Raw genomic sequence first — 18,553 nt, 5'->3', positions numbered from 1 at the left:
TAAATATATGAATTCGGTGTGCTAAAACAGATACCGGAAACCAAACTGGTGGCAGATTTTACATTTTTTATCATATCTAAGAAATAAAGTGACGGAATATATTGATATATAATGTTTGAGTTCTGTTTGCTGCCGAAAGTAATTGACGCATTGTTTAGGATATTGGCTTATTATAAAGTGAAATTTTAATCAAAACCAAAATCACATTTTTCTAGGTATTGCCAGTAAAAGCTGACTAGCGTCCTTAAAATTTGAAAAAAGTATTTAAAGGTAATTTTCATAATTTCATGCAATGTTTTCGCAAAAAACAATAAAAGCTTGAGAGTATCAAAATGTGAAATATCTTTGCGCATTTCGAAAAACTTGCGGAAAACATTTTGAAAGCACTTTTTGATTAAACGTCACTGGTGTATAAGTACATACATATATGTTGTGTTAAGTTTAATATAAAAGTTTCGACTAGAAAATAAAAAGAGCTGCTAAAAGTAAAATTTTTATTTAAAATTATACATAATTTACTAAAAGAATATTAGGTATTTACTTTTTAGTTACGAAATTCTTTTCTATGAATAGTTTTTTAAGTTAAATAAATTTTTGAATTTAAATATAAGAACTTCAATGGATTTAAAATTTTAAATTTAACCTTTGGGTATTGTTCCTAATTAAAGTTTTTAGTTAGAAAATCAAATTTGATATTATTGATTCGCAATCATTTTTGTTAGGTTTATACTTATTTGTTTTCCATTTTTAGAGTAATATAAATTTAAAATTAGAAAACTTTGGAAAAATAAGTGTTACAAAAATAAGTTTATTACCATTAAAGTTAAATAAATTTGAATCAAACCAATGGTGTTAAAGTGCTTCTTTTTTCTTGAAGAAGTTTAAATAGTTTGTTTCCAAACAATTTATTAGCTATTTAAATTACCTTCTTTTATATATCAAATTAAAGAAGGTTAAATTAATTAATTATCGAATTTGACGGTTAGGTAAAGGAGAAAGGCAAATAATTACTTTGTTTCATGGCAAATGGCATTTTCTTCAAATGTGAAGGTTTTGGAAATGTTAGACGTCAAAAATTAAAATTCTACAAATTTCGGAGGGCGATAATTTTGAAGGGAATAGCGGTTTGCAATAAATGTTTTTCTTAAAATAAATATATTCTATTTTCATATATACTCTTGAAATGACGGTGTCCACCTGCAACCAACCATTATATCTAAAACTCGTAAGCAAATATTATACCAAAATAATTAGAATTAGTGTGAAATCACGAGTAATGGAACAGGCTCACTTCCATTGTTGTAATTTATTTGACTTTAAGTAGAATATCAACTGTTCCTAATTTTATGTAGTAAGTATTCTAAATTTAAATATCGTCAACAAGGGTTAATATTTTCTGAAAAGAACTTTTTTTTGATAATCTATTTTATTTATTTAAAGTAATTTTTGCCTACATATTTCTCAAAGTTGAAATTTATATTTACTTCCTTTATTTTAGTTTCTTTAGTAAAACTTCCTTTGTCTAAATGAAATAGCTATTTAAAAATGAAATTTCTTTTTTGAAAAGTTTTTTCCTTGATGTTTTAGAAAATTAATTTAATGAACGTACATAATTTCTGGACTTTACGTAATTCAAATAAATTTTATGAATAAAAGTAAAAATTAAAAAACTTTTTTAAAACTTATATTTGAATTTTACATATTAGGGTAACTTACATGCCTATGCAATATATCATATAAATTTAGGTACACTTAGGTTAAATAAAATCGGATTATATAACCATTGCAATTAAAGCTGAATTGTGTACATCTAGTTTATCTAATACATGTGTTGAAGATTCTATGAAAATTTGTTTGATGGTAAAATTCATGGCGTTATTTGGTGTGCTACAAGGTAGTATTCCAAGTCTAAATAAAGGGAATTTCTTCATTACGAAGAGATGCAACAGTACTCTCGAAGGAGTGTGATAGAATGTTTTCAGATCTAAAAATTTTTAATACTGAATTTTTAATACTGAATAAATTTTTAATACTGTTTTTGAAATTTTGAACATTTTACTTAATGATTTGAAATATGATGGAGGAATGAGGAAAATATGATAGGTAGAATAAACTAACTAAGGTAATTTTAAAGATAACGAAGTTCAACGTGTTATCAGTACCAAAGATTTTTCTAAATTGTCATGTTTAAGTGCAAATTTACCACTTATAGAAAAATCTCGGGAATATCGGAATATTGAAAGATGAAATTTGGTGTTTAAAAATTAGTTTATTCAATATGTCTGCTTTATATGACATAAGTATGTTCTGAGCAGCAAAAATTGGACGCTTTTGAAAGCCCAACTTTGAGATTTTGAAGCACTCATAGTTCAAAGAAAGGGAGAAAAAGTAGGATGATTTCTAATTTGGTTTGTTCACTAGAACATTTTCTATCGCTTTGCATTAAAACTGTCATCGGCTAGCGATACAGCGTATTTTTCAGATATATTAAGTATTACAAGCTTTTACATGTTATAATTCTATGAACTACATATGTATGTTCTATTGAGTAGATTATGTATCTATGATTTAAAATTATAAATAAAATTATCATTAAATCGTTAATTCATATTTCTAATTTATCTAAAAGATTATAATAAAATTTGTTGTTTTTATCGATTTTAATACGAATTTTTTGATTTTTTTTCTTTACAGGAAAATAATATTCTTGAACTTTGTATAGCAAAATATTGGTCAAATTATGGTGAAACACAACTTAAATATTCACTTGAATTCCATGGAATATCAATAATTTCGCCCAGCGCAAGTAAGTTCATAAAAAAAAATTTAAATTATTTATTGAACTTTATAAACTTTTGCATTCAACTAAATTTTCAAAATTTTCGAGGTATTCAACTAAATTTTCAAGATATACTAGAAAACCAGGCTTATTTGTAAATTCCTAATGTGATTCACAATGAATTTACTGCAATAAAAGTTACAAAACTTTCAGAATCACGTTGTGCATCATAAGAACATTTAAAAGAACATGAGGAATATGAAACTTGAATATATTTTTTCCAATTTATATTTAAATACACATATAAATTGAAACTTGAAGGATTAACGAAGAAAGGAGCAAACGTAAAAGAATGGAGTTGTATAAAGCTTCTTGAGGGAAAAAGAAAACCATAGTTTTATTTGTTTTTCTTTTTATTTTCCCGAGTTTGAAGCTACAAATCAATTAAAAAAATGGGAAGGATTAAAGTTTAATCTACCAAAATGTTTTTTTAAAGAATTTCAAGAAAATTTCATTACTTCTAAAATATAATTTCTTTGTTCACGGTGAGCTTCTTTCTCCTCTAATTATTGAAATTCCATGAAAATTTATTTCGGGTTTAATTGAAGGAATAAATTTTTGCTAAATTCAAAAATTTTGATTTGGAAGAAATTTAATTGAAATCTGTTATTTTTTTATTTTAAATTTAGTTTTAAAAGTAAAAATTATTAAAAAAACCTCATTTATAAAATAGAAAACTCGAGTGGATGATTATGTCCAATCAGAACCTTTGAAGTTTTAAAAATACACTTGAATACAAAACCCTTCCCTTTCCTCTGACTTACAGAAAATCCCATTCTGGGCGAATATTGCCAATAAAAATAACATACATTACTCTTTCAAATATAAAAGTTAATTTTTCACTTCGAATATCTTAACAACTTGGCCTGAAAACAATCTACGCTTAAATAACCAGTCAATTGAAGTGAAAATTCCTTAAATTTTTATTCACCTAGTAACGGAAAACAGAAATATAAAAAAGTATGTTTGCCTCCAATCTGTGTATGTTTTCCTCAAATGTTTCTAAAATTCCCATTTGAGTAAACTGCGAAAAAAGTTGCATTTGAGATTAAAATTGCGTAATCTTTATTACTTATACAAAATTCTAATAAAAATAAGTCGGGAAAATTACGAAAAGTCACGGATTTTTATTTTTTTTAAAGTGAAATGAAAATAAAAATAAAAGATAATTTTGTAACTTTGAGGAGTGAAAATCTGAAAAGTTTGTTTCTCTTTTTCTTTTTTCATGTTTGGAATTTTAAATGAAAGAATTAAAAACTACCTGTAATAGTACCAATGAGTTGGAATGATTTTTTTTGTCTTAATTAGTAAAAAAAAATTGTAGTCAATTAAACTGATGGTTTGTAAAATAGCAAATTTTCCTCTTAAAAACTTAAATTTAGGGCTTAATTCTAAATATCTGGAGTTATTTGTGTTCAATGTCTTTGAAATTTCTATTGATTATAATGTAAAGGAAAAAAAAGGACATATTTTGTTATAAGGACATGAAGATTAAATTAGATGGCTGATTACTTTAGTTAAGGATATCGTATTTGTTTGATATAGGAGACGTTTGCTGTGGCAACACTAAATTAGTAGATAGAGATTATTTTAAGTGACTGTTTCAAATTGTCAATTTGACAATTTGAAACCTGTTCAAAGTGTACAGGATTCGAGAACTTCTTTCACTGTGAATGCAGTAAATTGTAGAAATTTTCAGGGCTTTTGGTGCTATAATTTGAATAAAAAAAGGGCAGATGTAAAAATTTTGTTTTGGAATATTACTGTTTTCACATTATCGTACTTTCAATAAGATTTTAATGCAAAATATCTGCTTTTTATCTGGAAGCATACAGTATAGTTTATTGTACAGACAGGCAGATAGTGTGAAACTAATACGCAAATATTTTTGAGTTTTTGTGAAAATGTGCTAAAGTAGATAACAACATTTTAAGAATTTTTTCTCAGCTCATTAGGACAAAACAAATTCCACTTAAAAGATTTTATCATTTGGAATTCGCTTCATTTTGTTTGGCTGTTGCTATGCCATTTATAACTCGCTTTTGAAAAGAATTTTAATTGTACTGTAAGTATCCTTAATATGTCATGTCCTTCTTTCAATATCAAGTTTCTTTTGTGAGTAAAGATAGACTATTATTCTTTAATGTTGGTAAACAGGGAATTGAACGTGAATAAATATTTTTCAATAAATAAATTTAAATGTTATAAGATATTAATTATTTTACTAAAAGAGGAAAACATTTACATATTCTTTTTTTGGTTTTCGTTGAGGATTAATAAACAACGAATTAAAGTTTGTCGCTAGTCGCTTCAATATTGTTTCAAATTTTGAAATATTTGGGTGTTGTTTTTGCAATATATTGCAATAAAAGAACCAAGCCAATCCGAATTTAATGCACCATTTTATAATAAAATTTTCTGTTCTGCAATAGGTATTTAGCGGTTAATTGTTCGCTTTGGTATGGAGAATAGTAAAAAATTATTAAAGTTGGTATTATAATATTGAAGTTATGTTGTCTTAGATCTTAGCAGTTAACAACTTTTTGCAGTTGTTATCGATTTAAATCATATATTTAGCCATCAACGATGAAAAAATTTTCGCTTTCTTCTGAGAAGAAAACCAGTTTTTATAAAGTTCATATAGAGCACAAAAAGTGTGACTCTAATGTTTTATGCATTCATATGAAAATTGGAATTCTTACACTGAAAGCAAATAAATACGATTTTAAAGATACTTGAGCACCTGAAGAGGCAATATATTTTTACGCAAAAAAAAAATATGAGATTCACGTTAATTGTACAAGTTACTCTTATAAGTTTGTGTTTTTTAGATGATGTAAAATTTAGATATAATTATTGGAATTGTTGTACAAGGATGTCTTCCGGTAAGCTTTCGTTTTTCTAAAACTTATTTTTTTTAATTTAAAATCAATTTATCGAGTACGTACAACCATTTGAAATGGAAAATTGGACAATAGAGCGCTAAAATCTCTTCCACTTTGTCTTTGTCATTGTAAATTTGTTAAATGCATGTTATTATGCTTTTGTAAATTATATATGTACATATTCATATTTATATTTTCCTCGAAATTTGAATTTAAATCAAGAAAAATACAATTACTGAGTAATATAATTTAAACGTTTCGAGTTGATTTGTTTAATAGTTTAATACGTACGAATTTCAATTTCACGGTCATTATCAAAGTGCTAATTGACAAGTTTTTAGTAATTAGGGAAAAAACACATCATATGAAAATAATTTAAATGCAAAAAAGAGGAAGTTATACATAATGTTGAAAATGTAATTCAAAATATTAAAACTTTTAAGTTTTCAATAATTAAATAAATTCGGAAAATGAACTTTTTTCGAAAAATTAAAATTGGTTATTAATTGTAAACAAATCACAAGCATATTTCAAATTAGGAACTTAAAAAAGTAGCGAGATAACGAGTTTAATCTATTTTGGCATATTAATGAAAAAAATTTGAATTGAAGAATTTTTCAAAGTTCAACACTGAAAACAGTGCTACATTACAATTTATTTTTTACAAATTAAGATCAAGACAGATACTAGAAGTTAGAGAGATAGGTTTATAATACACAGTCAGATAGAGACACGTTCAGTTAGACTTAGTACGTATTCAAAAATTTCCATCTCAATATTACAAACCAAATTTAACTTATTTAACATAACGTTAAAATAAAAAGTTGTTTTTTCTAGTTGATATTTTAGAGATTTTATTTGTCCTATCTTTTATATATTTGTACAATATTTTGGTTTTCAAATTTAAATTTTTTACATTTTTACATTTTAAAAGAAAAAAACAGAAATTTCTAATTACACAATGTAAAAATTTAAAAATTTCTGAATTACGAAATCCTTGATAACAAATTTTTCCATAACAAAAGATAAAAATTAATCCTTTTTACATGTATTTCCCAGATTGTTTGAAACTTAATATTTGCAAATACATAATACTTTTTTTTTCTAGGAAAAAATTATGTAGTAAATAATAGAGATTTTTAAGCATATGTAAATCCTTGAATACGAAAAAGGAAGTTGTACTCAAAATTTTTATTACATTCATTTGAATTTTTGATTTCTACCTGTAAACCAAAAATTATAAAATAACTTAAAAAAAAAAAATATAATAAAAGTTTTAAAAATTGTTTCCTTTATTTATTCTTTTAAATTATATAGATACAATGATAGCAGCAAATGGTATTCATCGCATTGATACAACTGGCTTAACAACAGAAGAAATATCACCAAATTTACAATTTAAAACCGCTACACAAATTTTAAAACCAATTGAAACAAAAATATCACCTTTAAGTCAGAAACGTGATGTTATTCCATCTGGTAGACAAATATACCAAAATCTTTTAGTATATAATTTACATGTAACAAAAGCTCAAGAAATTGCTTTACATGCTCCAATTTTATCGACCGTCCTTTATGAATCGGAATTTGAATCACAATTTTGGATGTTATTTGATTCAAATAAAATGATGATTGCAAATGGTGATGCTTATTCTAATTCAACATATCATAAATTAGAGAAAGGTGATTATACAATACGCTTACAAGTGCGCCATGAAAAAAAAGAATTGTTAGAGAAAATTCAAGAAATTAATATGTTAGCTATATTCAAATTGTCTAATGCTATTAATATGGATTTCTATGATCATTATAATCAAGCTGTTGTATATGGAAAGAAAGCATCAACAAGTTCACCACCATTAAAAGCAGATATTGTGAAAACACATTATTTAGCCCCATTACAGACCGAACGTTTACAGAAGGCTGGTTTACCAATACCATGCTCTTGGCTGAATGGTACATTAACTTTTGTTAAAGATGAATACGGTCGAAAAGTTGATACACAATCATTTAAATATATATTACCGGATGGAATGCCAACAGCAGCAAAAAAAAGTAATGGTAATAGCAATTCCTGTAGCACTAATAATACAAGCACTAGTAACAATAACAGCAACAGTAATACTAGTTCAAACAATAACAATGCGAATAATTTGAAAAGCAACAATAACACTGATAAGGATAACACTGCCTGTTCCACGAATACGACATCGCCTAACAATAATAATGGAAATAATGGTAATTCTAATACTTCGGATGGAGGAAATAGTGATGCTAGCCAAAAAAAAAGTAAAACTAAAGCCGATGAATACAAGGATAATTTGAGAGATTTTCTATGTTCTCAAATTACAAAAGTTGGTAAGTTACATATAATTTTTTTTTTAATGTATCGGTTTAAGTTTATTTTCAGAACACCTTATATTAAGTACGGAAGATTAATGTCGCAAAGATTGCAAATAAACATAAAATAAAAATATGTTAAGCTGAATGTGCGTCTGGTATCAAAGATTATTTAATATATAAAAAAATAATTGTTTTTGAGTAGCCCATTGTTTGGCTTTAGATTGATGAACTAATTTTCAGTGAATTAAGACTTCAAAGTAACAAATTTTGCGTATTATATAAACGTTTTAGTTAGGAGAATTGATGTCAATTAAATTTTCCACGACTAAAATTTAAGCAAAATCAATCCTTAAGATTTTTTTGTAAGAATTTTTAATTTTAATGAATTTAGAATTTTAGAATTTTCGATTATTTAAGGATTTTCTTAAAAAAAATGTTTGAAACAGCTTTGATCAATGAAAACTTGTAAAGTACTAGCTTCGTCGAATCAACGAATAAAATTCGGGTTGAAAATTCGGAAACCACTGGTATGCTGATTATAACCAATCGAACTGATTAAACGAGCTTTCAAAGTCGTTCAGACTTTTATAAAGCAAAATTAAAGTTTCTTCTAGTATTTTGATTTAGAAACTTAAGAAAAAGTTGTTGACACTACGAGTACTTAAGTACATATTTCTTAATTTACTACTTTTGTCATTATTATTTAGTAATTTATTAATTTTAAAGTAATTTACGTTTGAAAGATTAGGAAGAAATACAGAAATTGAGAGCAACGATTCCAACATGATTGACGCAATGGCTCCAACATGCCATATAAAACTTCAAAAAGGAATACTTGGAAATCCCAAGAAATTCGTCCGGAATTGTTTTTGGCTTTCCAAAGTCAATATATAATAATTGCGTTTTTCACTATTTTCAATTCTTACTACAGGCGTTATTCTACTTAACCTATTTATAATAATATTCAATTTGAGTTTTGAATTCATAAATTTTTTCAATCATAATTTTATACTTTATGATTTATCTTTTATGAATTTATATCTGTTCATTTAATATCAGAATTGGGTATTTGCAAAAGAATAGTTAAATTTCAATTCATTTTTCGTTGTTTCTGTACATGTAAATCAACATCTGGGATACAAGACTTTGGATAAACTTGATAAAAATTGTTACTTTTTTTTTATATTTTTTTCAGATCTTGAACAAGCTGAAGAAATTTACAATGAAGTTTTAAAAAATCATCCAAAATATTTACCAGTTCATACAGTGTTTATGCAAAGTCTTGAAGTTGCAACAGAATATAAATCGAATTTACCAATGACATTTCATAAGAGTATGAAAAATGTTTCAACAGATGATGGTAGTTCCAGTGATGTGAAAAAATTAATTGAACACTGCAAAAAAATTATTGAATGTGCAAATAAAGTTATAACTGAAACTGATACGAATGCATTATTGATTTATTATGGCATGAAGACTGATATGAGACCGGATGCTGCTAAAATCAAAACGTAAGTATAGTTTTAGTTATATTGTTAAATTAATAGAATGTCGTTTAAGTAATAGAAAACATGAATCTTTTAAGAGTTATATTTGATGAATAAGTAATATATTTACCGACCGTATTATGTATACAATAGTTAGGTTGTGTGATGGCAACAAATTTTGCATATCGAGTTTTCGGTGGAAATGCACTTCTCCATAGTAGGGAAGTGTAAATAAACTATTTTTAGCAACCTGTCGGTTTGTCGGTCTGTCGATCTGTGTGTACGCGTGTATCTCGGCTGAACCAATTTTGATGAAATTTTATCTGTAAGCTTATTTCGACTGTGGCACGGATTGGTCAACTTGTGGGATATATCAGGCCCCGGGAACTGCACTTTTTAGCGGGTCTGTTTTACTATTCAGCAGATTTTCTTGAAATTTCATATATAAGCTTTGATCGACCGCGTGAAAGAATTATTTAACAAGTATTTTTATTGTATTTTGAAACACTTTCACTTAACTATACAATACACATTGCGTTCGCTTATGTGCTGACCAAATCAGATTTTTTGTTTTGGTTTCCAATAATTTTATAATTAATTTATAATTAATCTTCATTATCTCCAAAATGATTAAGAAATAAATATTATATATACCAAAATGTTTTCCTTAAACTGATAATAAATTATAAAAAAAAATCAGCATTCAATACATTATATGTAGATATCGTATAAAGTGAACCAATAAATTATTTAATTGCAATTGCAAAATTTTTTTTTGAAGAGAAGAACTCGTGCACAGAATAATAATTAATTAATTATGTTAATTAAATTGTAGAAATATTTAACGCTTCAGGTGAATAACATTTTAAAAATATTTATGTTAATAATATAAAGGACACGTGTTATTAATTAAAAAAAAAAAGAAAATGTATATACAGTATACATATGTATATCTAGTAAATACAAATAAGGATATATTATTTATATATGTATATTGCAGCTATATGATTGTGCATATCACACATATTGCTTTTATTATGTACAAATTATTATTTATTAATTTTATTGTTTTGTGATTTATAACGGAGAAATACAACATGTGTTGCTCAAAATTAAATATAAAAATGGATTTTTTATTTTTTTTAGTAAATTTAATTAAAATTTTTATTCGGTTAAATTTAAATTGAAAAATGAAAGTAGAATAAAATAAACAAATTAAAGTGTTTTATTATTTTACTTTAAAAATTCTATTTAATTTTTTTGTATTTTTTTTTTGTTTGGTACAGAAATATGGATAAACAAAAGACAACTTTATTGGATGCATTAGTTAAAAAAGGTGTCTATACATGTAAGCAAATGATCCTTGAAAAGACTCCATCAAATTTATTGGACATTAATTCAACAATTAATACAATCTTTACGCCCGAACAATTGGATTCTATTGATAATATTTACATGGAAATTAGTAAATTCATTGATATGAACGATTCAAAGGTAGAAAAGTTTTCATTTTTTATAGAATTTAATATTTATTCTATTTTTTTTAAATTAAAATTATTATATAAATATATTTTTTAAATTTTTTGAATAAAGCATAACCATATACATATATTTTTATTTATATATGTATGTATACATACATATACGTTTTACGGGTTATTAATTAAAATTCAAAAAAAAAAATTTTATTATACAATGAATAAAATCATAAAAATTTTAACAATATAAGCACCATAGCATATAATATGCATAACAATTTATAAATATGCATTTTTTTTGTAAAATCGATGGTTATTATATGTAAAAATTTTATTTCTATAGATTTTGTTTATTTCTGATTTAAATTATTCAAATTTTTTTTTATATATACATATACATACATACTTTTGTAGGTATGTAAATACAATTAGTTTAAATTAAATAAAGGTATAAAAATATTTTTTATTAGAAACAAAGTGTTTGAAAACTTTTTTTTAATTTTAAAACAGAAAATTAAATTCTAAAATTCAAAAAATAGTTATGATTTTTGTAAAAACAAAAAAGCAGTATAAAGTGGTATTATCATTCTTATCAAAATACATTAAATGTGCAACTCACTGCGCTGCGAATGAAATTACTAGAAAATTGGCAATATCAGATCGTTAACGTCGTTAATAAATCAAGTTATAGTCGTTGATGTTGTATTCTATACATATAACAACCTGTCGGATTTGGGTGTATTTGATGTACCAAAATATTTTAATTTAAATTGTTTTTAAATAGTTTAATTTTTTCTAAAACTGTATAATTTTCTAAACTAGTAGAAATAGAAATCAGAAATATTTCGGTTTTTCTTCTAAAAAAATTTGTAATTTTTGTATGATCTTAATTGGGTTTCGCGTAATTTATGGAGTTCATATTATTAAATCCAAAATTTTGAAATTATAATGTTAGTTTAGCTTTATTCTAACAGCTCGTTTGTTTATTGCTTTTTCATATTCAATTATTTATAAGATTGATTTTATTTGTGTAACACCCTGTTTCTAACTTTCATATTTATTTAATATTCAAATAATATTTGCATACTATAAAGGAGGCGTATTTATGTTTTCCTTTTTCCTTCATATTCTTTTATATTAGCATTTTAAGTATCCGATTTCTGTTCTGTATCATTTAATAAAGTTAATCAAAATTGTTTTTAGGCACATTTGTAAAAAATACTCTTAAAAAAATTTGCCTATTAATTTCACTCTATCTCTGCATTTATCATTTCGTTTAGTTAGAAAGTGAAAATTTTTATCAAATTATAGCTCTTGAAGCTGTACTCGAATTGTAAATTTTGTAAATATGTTAGGCTAGCAATTTATTTTCTTTTACCAAAAGGAACTATAACTAAATATTAAAGTAGATGTCCGCCAAATTTCGTAATAATTTTTCTTCTGTATTCTATATTCTACAGAAGAAAAATTATTACGAAATTATTCTATATCGATAAAAATTAACTGATATATGTGTCTTATTTTACTAAGCAAAATGTCTTTTCCTTTCATTAGTTTCCATAGTTTTCACCACAATTGGGTTAAAATATTTAATTTAGCTTCTTCGATATTTCAGCTTCAGATATTTAATTCATGCTTCGACTAAATTAATTCGCAAATTATTTTAATTTTTATTTAAAGGTGCTATATAAGTACCATTTCCAAACTTAAATTCATGAATTAATGAAAATTCGCTTTTTTCGAAACCAAAGGTTTCATTGCCTACATTGTTTTTTTCTATTTTTAATTTCGTTTTATAACATAAATTAAAATTTAACTTAATAGGTATGGGAAAAAATATTTTTTCAAAATAATTAATTAGTTTTGCACAAGTTTTTGCCTTATTGAAATTTGGAATAAATTTTGTTTTCTCTTATAATTTAAAATTTTTTAGGTCATGAAATTTATTTTAGAACATGTGACGAAATAAATAAAAAATAGTTAATTGTAATAATGCAAAGAAAAATAAAATTAATTGAAATTTTTATTGTTTCATAAAAGTTTAATTTGATTAGAAAACTTGTAAAGTTTTAAAAGAAAACTTTAAATTTTGTAATTACGGGCTTTAGATTTAAGGAATACATTTTAGGCAGTTATTGTTTTTAAAATATGAAATTTATAAAGATGAATTTCTTTTATTACAAAACTGTATCGAAATTTGTAATTGATTTTAATTTGCATTCAAATGCATTCAAACCAAAATTTATTTCTTTGTGAAAGCATCACAAGTGTCCCTTAAAAAAATGGGACCCTCACAATTGTTTTTACTTAGTTAGGCCTTAAAAATATTGAATTTAGTTATCTAGAAAATAAATTGTTATTTCTCAGCTTCGAAAAATTTAAAAACAGCCTTTATGGTATTTGTACAGGGAAGCATGTACATTTTTTCTAGATCATAATTCCGACAAATCCATTTTTTGGATAAGTGCGAAAATCGTTTTTTAAAAAAAAAAAAGATACTATGTACACACACACACACGTTTCTTTTTATCTTTAATATTATAGATAAAAATGAAATCAAAAGTTTTCTGATTTCTACAAGTATTTTAATAAAATACTGAAGTTGAAAAATGATGGTGACAATTAAAAAAAATCTGAAGTGGTCAGCACATAACCGACCGCAACGCGTATTGTCTAGTTAAGTGAAATTGTTACAGAAGATTATAAAAATGCCTTTTAAACATTTCTTTTCAATTTTTATGGTGTAAGTAAGTTTTTAGTTGACATGCCTAGAAAAATGTAAATTTGGCTCTGAGTAGAGCCTCCGCTTTGTGCTATCCGAATTCGCTGAAAAGGTCGCCAGTTAGTTTCGGTAACAACGAGAACTCAATATCAAATTCCAAGAAATTCCATCAACCCGTTCTGCATATATGGTAAAAAATGTAACATGTAACAGTTTGGTTTCCCCAATCGTTCCAAAAAATTTATATCTTAAGTTTTTTAGCACTCCAAATTTGAATATTAAATTTCAAAAAAATTGGTTGAATATTTTTCTTTGTATGGGCAAAAATGTAAAATTGTCCTGCCAAAAATCCAGTTCCCAAGGCCTGATATATCCCGAAAGTCAATTCGTGACATAGCTAAAACAAACTTACATATAAAATTTCATGAAAATCTTTTCAGTCGAAGAAGATTTCATATGTTTACTAAAAGTTTAGTACCGTTCTTAAAATATGAAAAAAAGGAATTTTCAAAACCAGAAAGCACTTTGTTGCAATTTGCTTTCGGTTCTTTGCTGGCCATATCAGATTTCTTTCTATTTAATTTTGTTTCCATAGGAAAACAATATTGTGAGCTATATTTATTTCAAATTAACCATTTGCTTTGAAAAGTACAGCAAGAAAAAGTGTTGCAATTAATTTAAAATTTTATTTAAATACACAATAAATTTAATAAATAGCAAGAAAAAGTGTTGTAACAGGCAAACAAAAAAATTGTCGCAGGTCACTGATCCCCGAAAAGAATTTACAGTTAGGTAAGGCATTCATTGTTAATTTTATTTTCTGCGTGTAGTTCAGGGCCTTAATATATTTGTTGTAAGAATCCTCTTTACTGTAATAACACAAGAATTAGCTGAGAAATGAGACGTTTCTAATTTTTTTCTTAACAATTTTGAAACTAAATTTAAGACATTTAAGTTTTGGTTTTATATTTTCATTCAAATTAGTGAGTATTTTTCAATTAATTTTTCGTTTCCCTAATTACGGCTTTTAAAATTCTGCCCAAATTAAATTGATTATTGCGACCAAAAACTTTCACTGCATGAAAAGTCGATATCCAAAACTTAAATTTTTTTTATTCTGTCATCATAACAAAATAATTGTACTCAATTGTTTTCAAAAACAGAATATAATAGAACACTTTGTATATAAATTGTAACTTGGAAAATATAAATAAAAATTTTATATAAATAAATATTAAAAAAGTCAAGGAAATTTATTTCAATAAATTATTTATTAAATTGAAAAAATTATTTGCTTTCATTCAGTTTTTTTTTTGTTTTTAATTATTTTGTGTTTAAAAGTTTGTTCAAAAAATAATAAATAAATAATAATTTAAAAATACCCTACAGGTTAATAAATAGCCTAATTATAGGCCGTAAAAGATACAAGAGAAGAATAACAAAAAATTTGTTAATTAAAAAAAAAATTATTATTTTTTTTTAATAAAATATTTGGTTTTCGGTTGTATCTCTCAGGTTTACTTTAAAAAGCGATACAATTTTGTAATAAAGGACTAGATTTGTATAAAACGTTTGTGATAAAAAATAAATAAACCAATTTGGTCAACAATCTTGATCGATATTAGTGCGGAAAGAAAAGCGTATTTTAATTGTTTTAGAACATTTCCAGTATAATTGGAAAAAAATCTGTTTATTAGTTTCATTTCGTCCATCTGTTCACAAAACATGTACATCCTTTGAGATAAGCTGAAATTTTATGGATTAAAAATAGATAGGAATTTTATATACATTTATTTTTTCGGAAAACATTTCTATGGGAAAAAAATATTTACTTATCTTCTCGTCTTAAAAGTTATCCACCATCAAAATTTTAAGAATACGATTGGTTGGAAATTTATTGTATCGAAACCACAAACATTTTTGAGTTTTCTCAAACATAGAAAAATGATTCTCTTGCTTCTCCAATCGCAAAACATTAACTGTTTAAAACATTTGCAAGTTTAAAATATCGATTTTCTCTTAGGCAATTAGCTGCAGATGCTTATAATCTCAAAGTTAGCAAAATTTCGAATTTCGTTTTATTATTTTTCCGGTACTACAAGCTTTTCTAAATTTGTATAAAAGTAAAAAACTAACTAATATCATTATTCCTCTTAATTTTAGTTCATACCCCGAAAAGTATGCAATTTCATTTTCATAACATGATAATTTTGCTATAATAATTATGTAGGTGCGTATTTCAAATATTAGACGATTGTTTTCTACAAAATTTTCAATTCAAAAGTGTTATTTTAGAAACTACTGGTTTGATCCAAATTTTTTTAACATTTTGTAATATTCGTCTTTGAAAGTACATAATTGTTGCATAAAAAATTATAACAAAGTTAAATTCAACCCCGTTGTAATCATCAATTAAAAATAATCTCTTTCTTGTAAGAACCTAATGAACTTTCTAAGTTCTTATTGTTTAAGCTAACAAGTGGATATTTTTCATTTGTGATTTATTCTTTTATAACTTTTTAGGAAAATAAGGTCAGAATATCAAAAATTTTGTAAAAAATTTAAATTTTAGTATTTTTAAGAAATATTTTTTTTAAGAAGAAAATCTAGAAAATGGTGTTTTCATTAACAGATTCTGTATTTAAAAATGTCATTTTATAACAAATAAAGAAGAAAAAAAGGGCATTTTATACTTAACTTGGAATATTTTTACTGCGTCACGTAATTTTAATTAGCAATTTCTATGAAGAAAACTTAAATTGTAATTTTATGGTCTGTCGATAGAGTTTTACTGTCCTTTCTTCTGATTTATGGCAGTCTTCCTTTATAAGTATTGCCACAAATTTTCTTGTGCATAATTTAATTTTAGAGTTTTTTTTTTTTTTTGTAAAGAACATAGAAATGATTTCGAAAATATTACATTTTTATAAGTATTTTAAACAACAATTTTATAAAATTAAAAAATTTTAATAGTTTAAATTTAATTATTATTGATTTTTTTTTATATAATTTTCGTACAGGTATGTAATTTCACTGCATGGCATGGTTATATAAACTTACGTTTTGGTAATATGATGAAGATTATACAAAAAATGTATGATGATAAACTAAATCGTGAATATTTGGAAGAATTGTGTTCAATTTCGGAGTCCAAAAAATGGAATCATATTGTTGATATATTAAAGAAGACAATAATTTCAGCAAATCCAAATGGATACCGGCCATTTTAAAAAAAATTAAAATTACATGCATATTATATCTATACAATTTAAATATGAAACATTTAAAATAAAAACTGATAATATAATTTAAAAATTAAAAATAAGAATCATTTATATGGATAATATTAAAAATATATTAAATTACTTTTTTATTTCAAAAAAAAAAAAAAAAAAAATTAAAAATTTTTACAATTAATATTTAAAGCAAAGTATGATTTTAAACGTTTATAATTAAAAAAATTAAAAATTCAATTGTAATCAAAGTGTAATAAATTGCAAAAAAATCAAACAGCCTTGTAAACATTTCAAAATATTCTGAAAATATATATGAAAAAAAAATAATTAATTTTTAAAAACATAAAATATTCTTTGTTGTAACTTAATGAGATGATATGTCGGATTTAATTTTGGAAATTTTAAATTTTCCAATTAACTTGAGTATATTTTATATTTCCCTTAAATAATCCAAATGTTATTGAAAATGCAAATTGGTTAAGTTAATTGATAAATGTAAATATTTTCATTTTGTCATCGTGAATAATAATATAGCGAATAATAATTATTACATTAAGAAATTTATGAAGAATTCAGAATCAAGGACAAAATGTGAGAAGAAATGTAAAAAAAGAAAATTGAAAAGGATATTATTTTTGACTTTTTAAATAGACTTGTGTAATCCCGATGTTGGATATTTTTTCATATTTATTTCACATGTTTAAAAATTTTATAATTGCAAATTCTATTTTAAAAATAAATTTGATTTTTTTAAAAATAGGTACAATAGAGAAAAAATAGACACAATCAGTTTATTAAAATTGGTCGTAAGATTTTTTCTTCTTTTTGAAACCTTCACTACGTTTCTTCACTTTTTCTTTAAAATAAATTTGTAGTTTTATAGTTTATGAAATTTCCGTCTTCTTTTTTGAATCCAAATGAATAAAGTTATGTCTTCTTAGTACTAGAAAAGTATAACTTAGCTAAAGATTTGCAAAAATTTTTCACTACTACAAAATAAATAATAAGTTTTTGCAGTTTGTCAATCAATGCATGCTGCGTTTTTAGAAAAACCTAATCTAACGACCAGCCTATTTTAAGCCAATAGTTAGATTTTGCGATAGAAACATGAATATCAAATTAAGACCAGATTTTCTTAAAATGCCTATTTCCTAATTATAAAACAGTCACAGTTTTGCGAAGAAGTTCACAACCAGATTAAAATCGTAATCATATTTCTTACTTCTTACACTTTTTGTTGTTCTGGAAATTAAATCTAATTACAATAAAATTTACAAAAAATTAATTACACACTAATAATATTTTATTTTCGAATTAGTGTTGAATTTTATTTATATTAACATCAATTTAAAATTGTTTAAGATTTTGGAATAGCTTTGTACACATATTTACAAATCTCTTAATTACTTTTTTTTTTGAATAAAACGACTTTATAGTCTAGACTTTTTTCGCTTGCTTAATTTTATGACAATTTAAAATTTTATTTTCATACATGTGCATATTATGTTACGTACTACACATATAATGTCCTCATAAATATAAAATGTGAACAAAACATACAAA

At 24.6% G+C, this 18,553-nt stretch overlaps 1 protein-coding gene across 1 annotated transcript in view; it reads left to right on the top strand.

Moving 5' to 3' along the window:
* Positions 1–17,257, top strand: part of LOC129611257 (tripeptidyl-peptidase 2) — a 28,660-nt gene extending 11,403 nt beyond the window's left edge. Inside the window, exons 14-18 of the mRNA XM_055524317.1 lie at positions 2,695–2,806; positions 7,042–8,082; positions 9,263–9,578; positions 10,841–11,048; positions 16,775–17,257. Of these exons, the coding sequence (XP_055380292.1) occupies positions 2,695–2,806; positions 7,042–8,082; positions 9,263–9,578; positions 10,841–11,048; positions 16,775–16,984 (1,887 nt within the window). The 3' untranslated portion in view covers positions 16,985–17,257. The remainder of the gene's footprint in view (positions 1–2,694; positions 2,807–7,041; positions 8,083–9,262; positions 9,579–10,840; positions 11,049–16,774) is intronic.
* The last annotated feature ends 1,296 nt before the right edge of the window (positions 17,258–18,553 follow it).

This window comes from Condylostylus longicornis, unplaced genomic scaffold, assembly GCF_029603195.1.
Source record: "Condylostylus longicornis isolate FDR11 unplaced genomic scaffold, ASM2960319v2 ptg000048l, whole genome shotgun sequence".
NCBI classification, from domain to species: domain Eukaryota; kingdom Metazoa; phylum Arthropoda; class Insecta; order Diptera; family Dolichopodidae; genus Condylostylus; species Condylostylus longicornis.
This window is presented reverse-complemented; position numbering and strand designations above follow the sequence as displayed.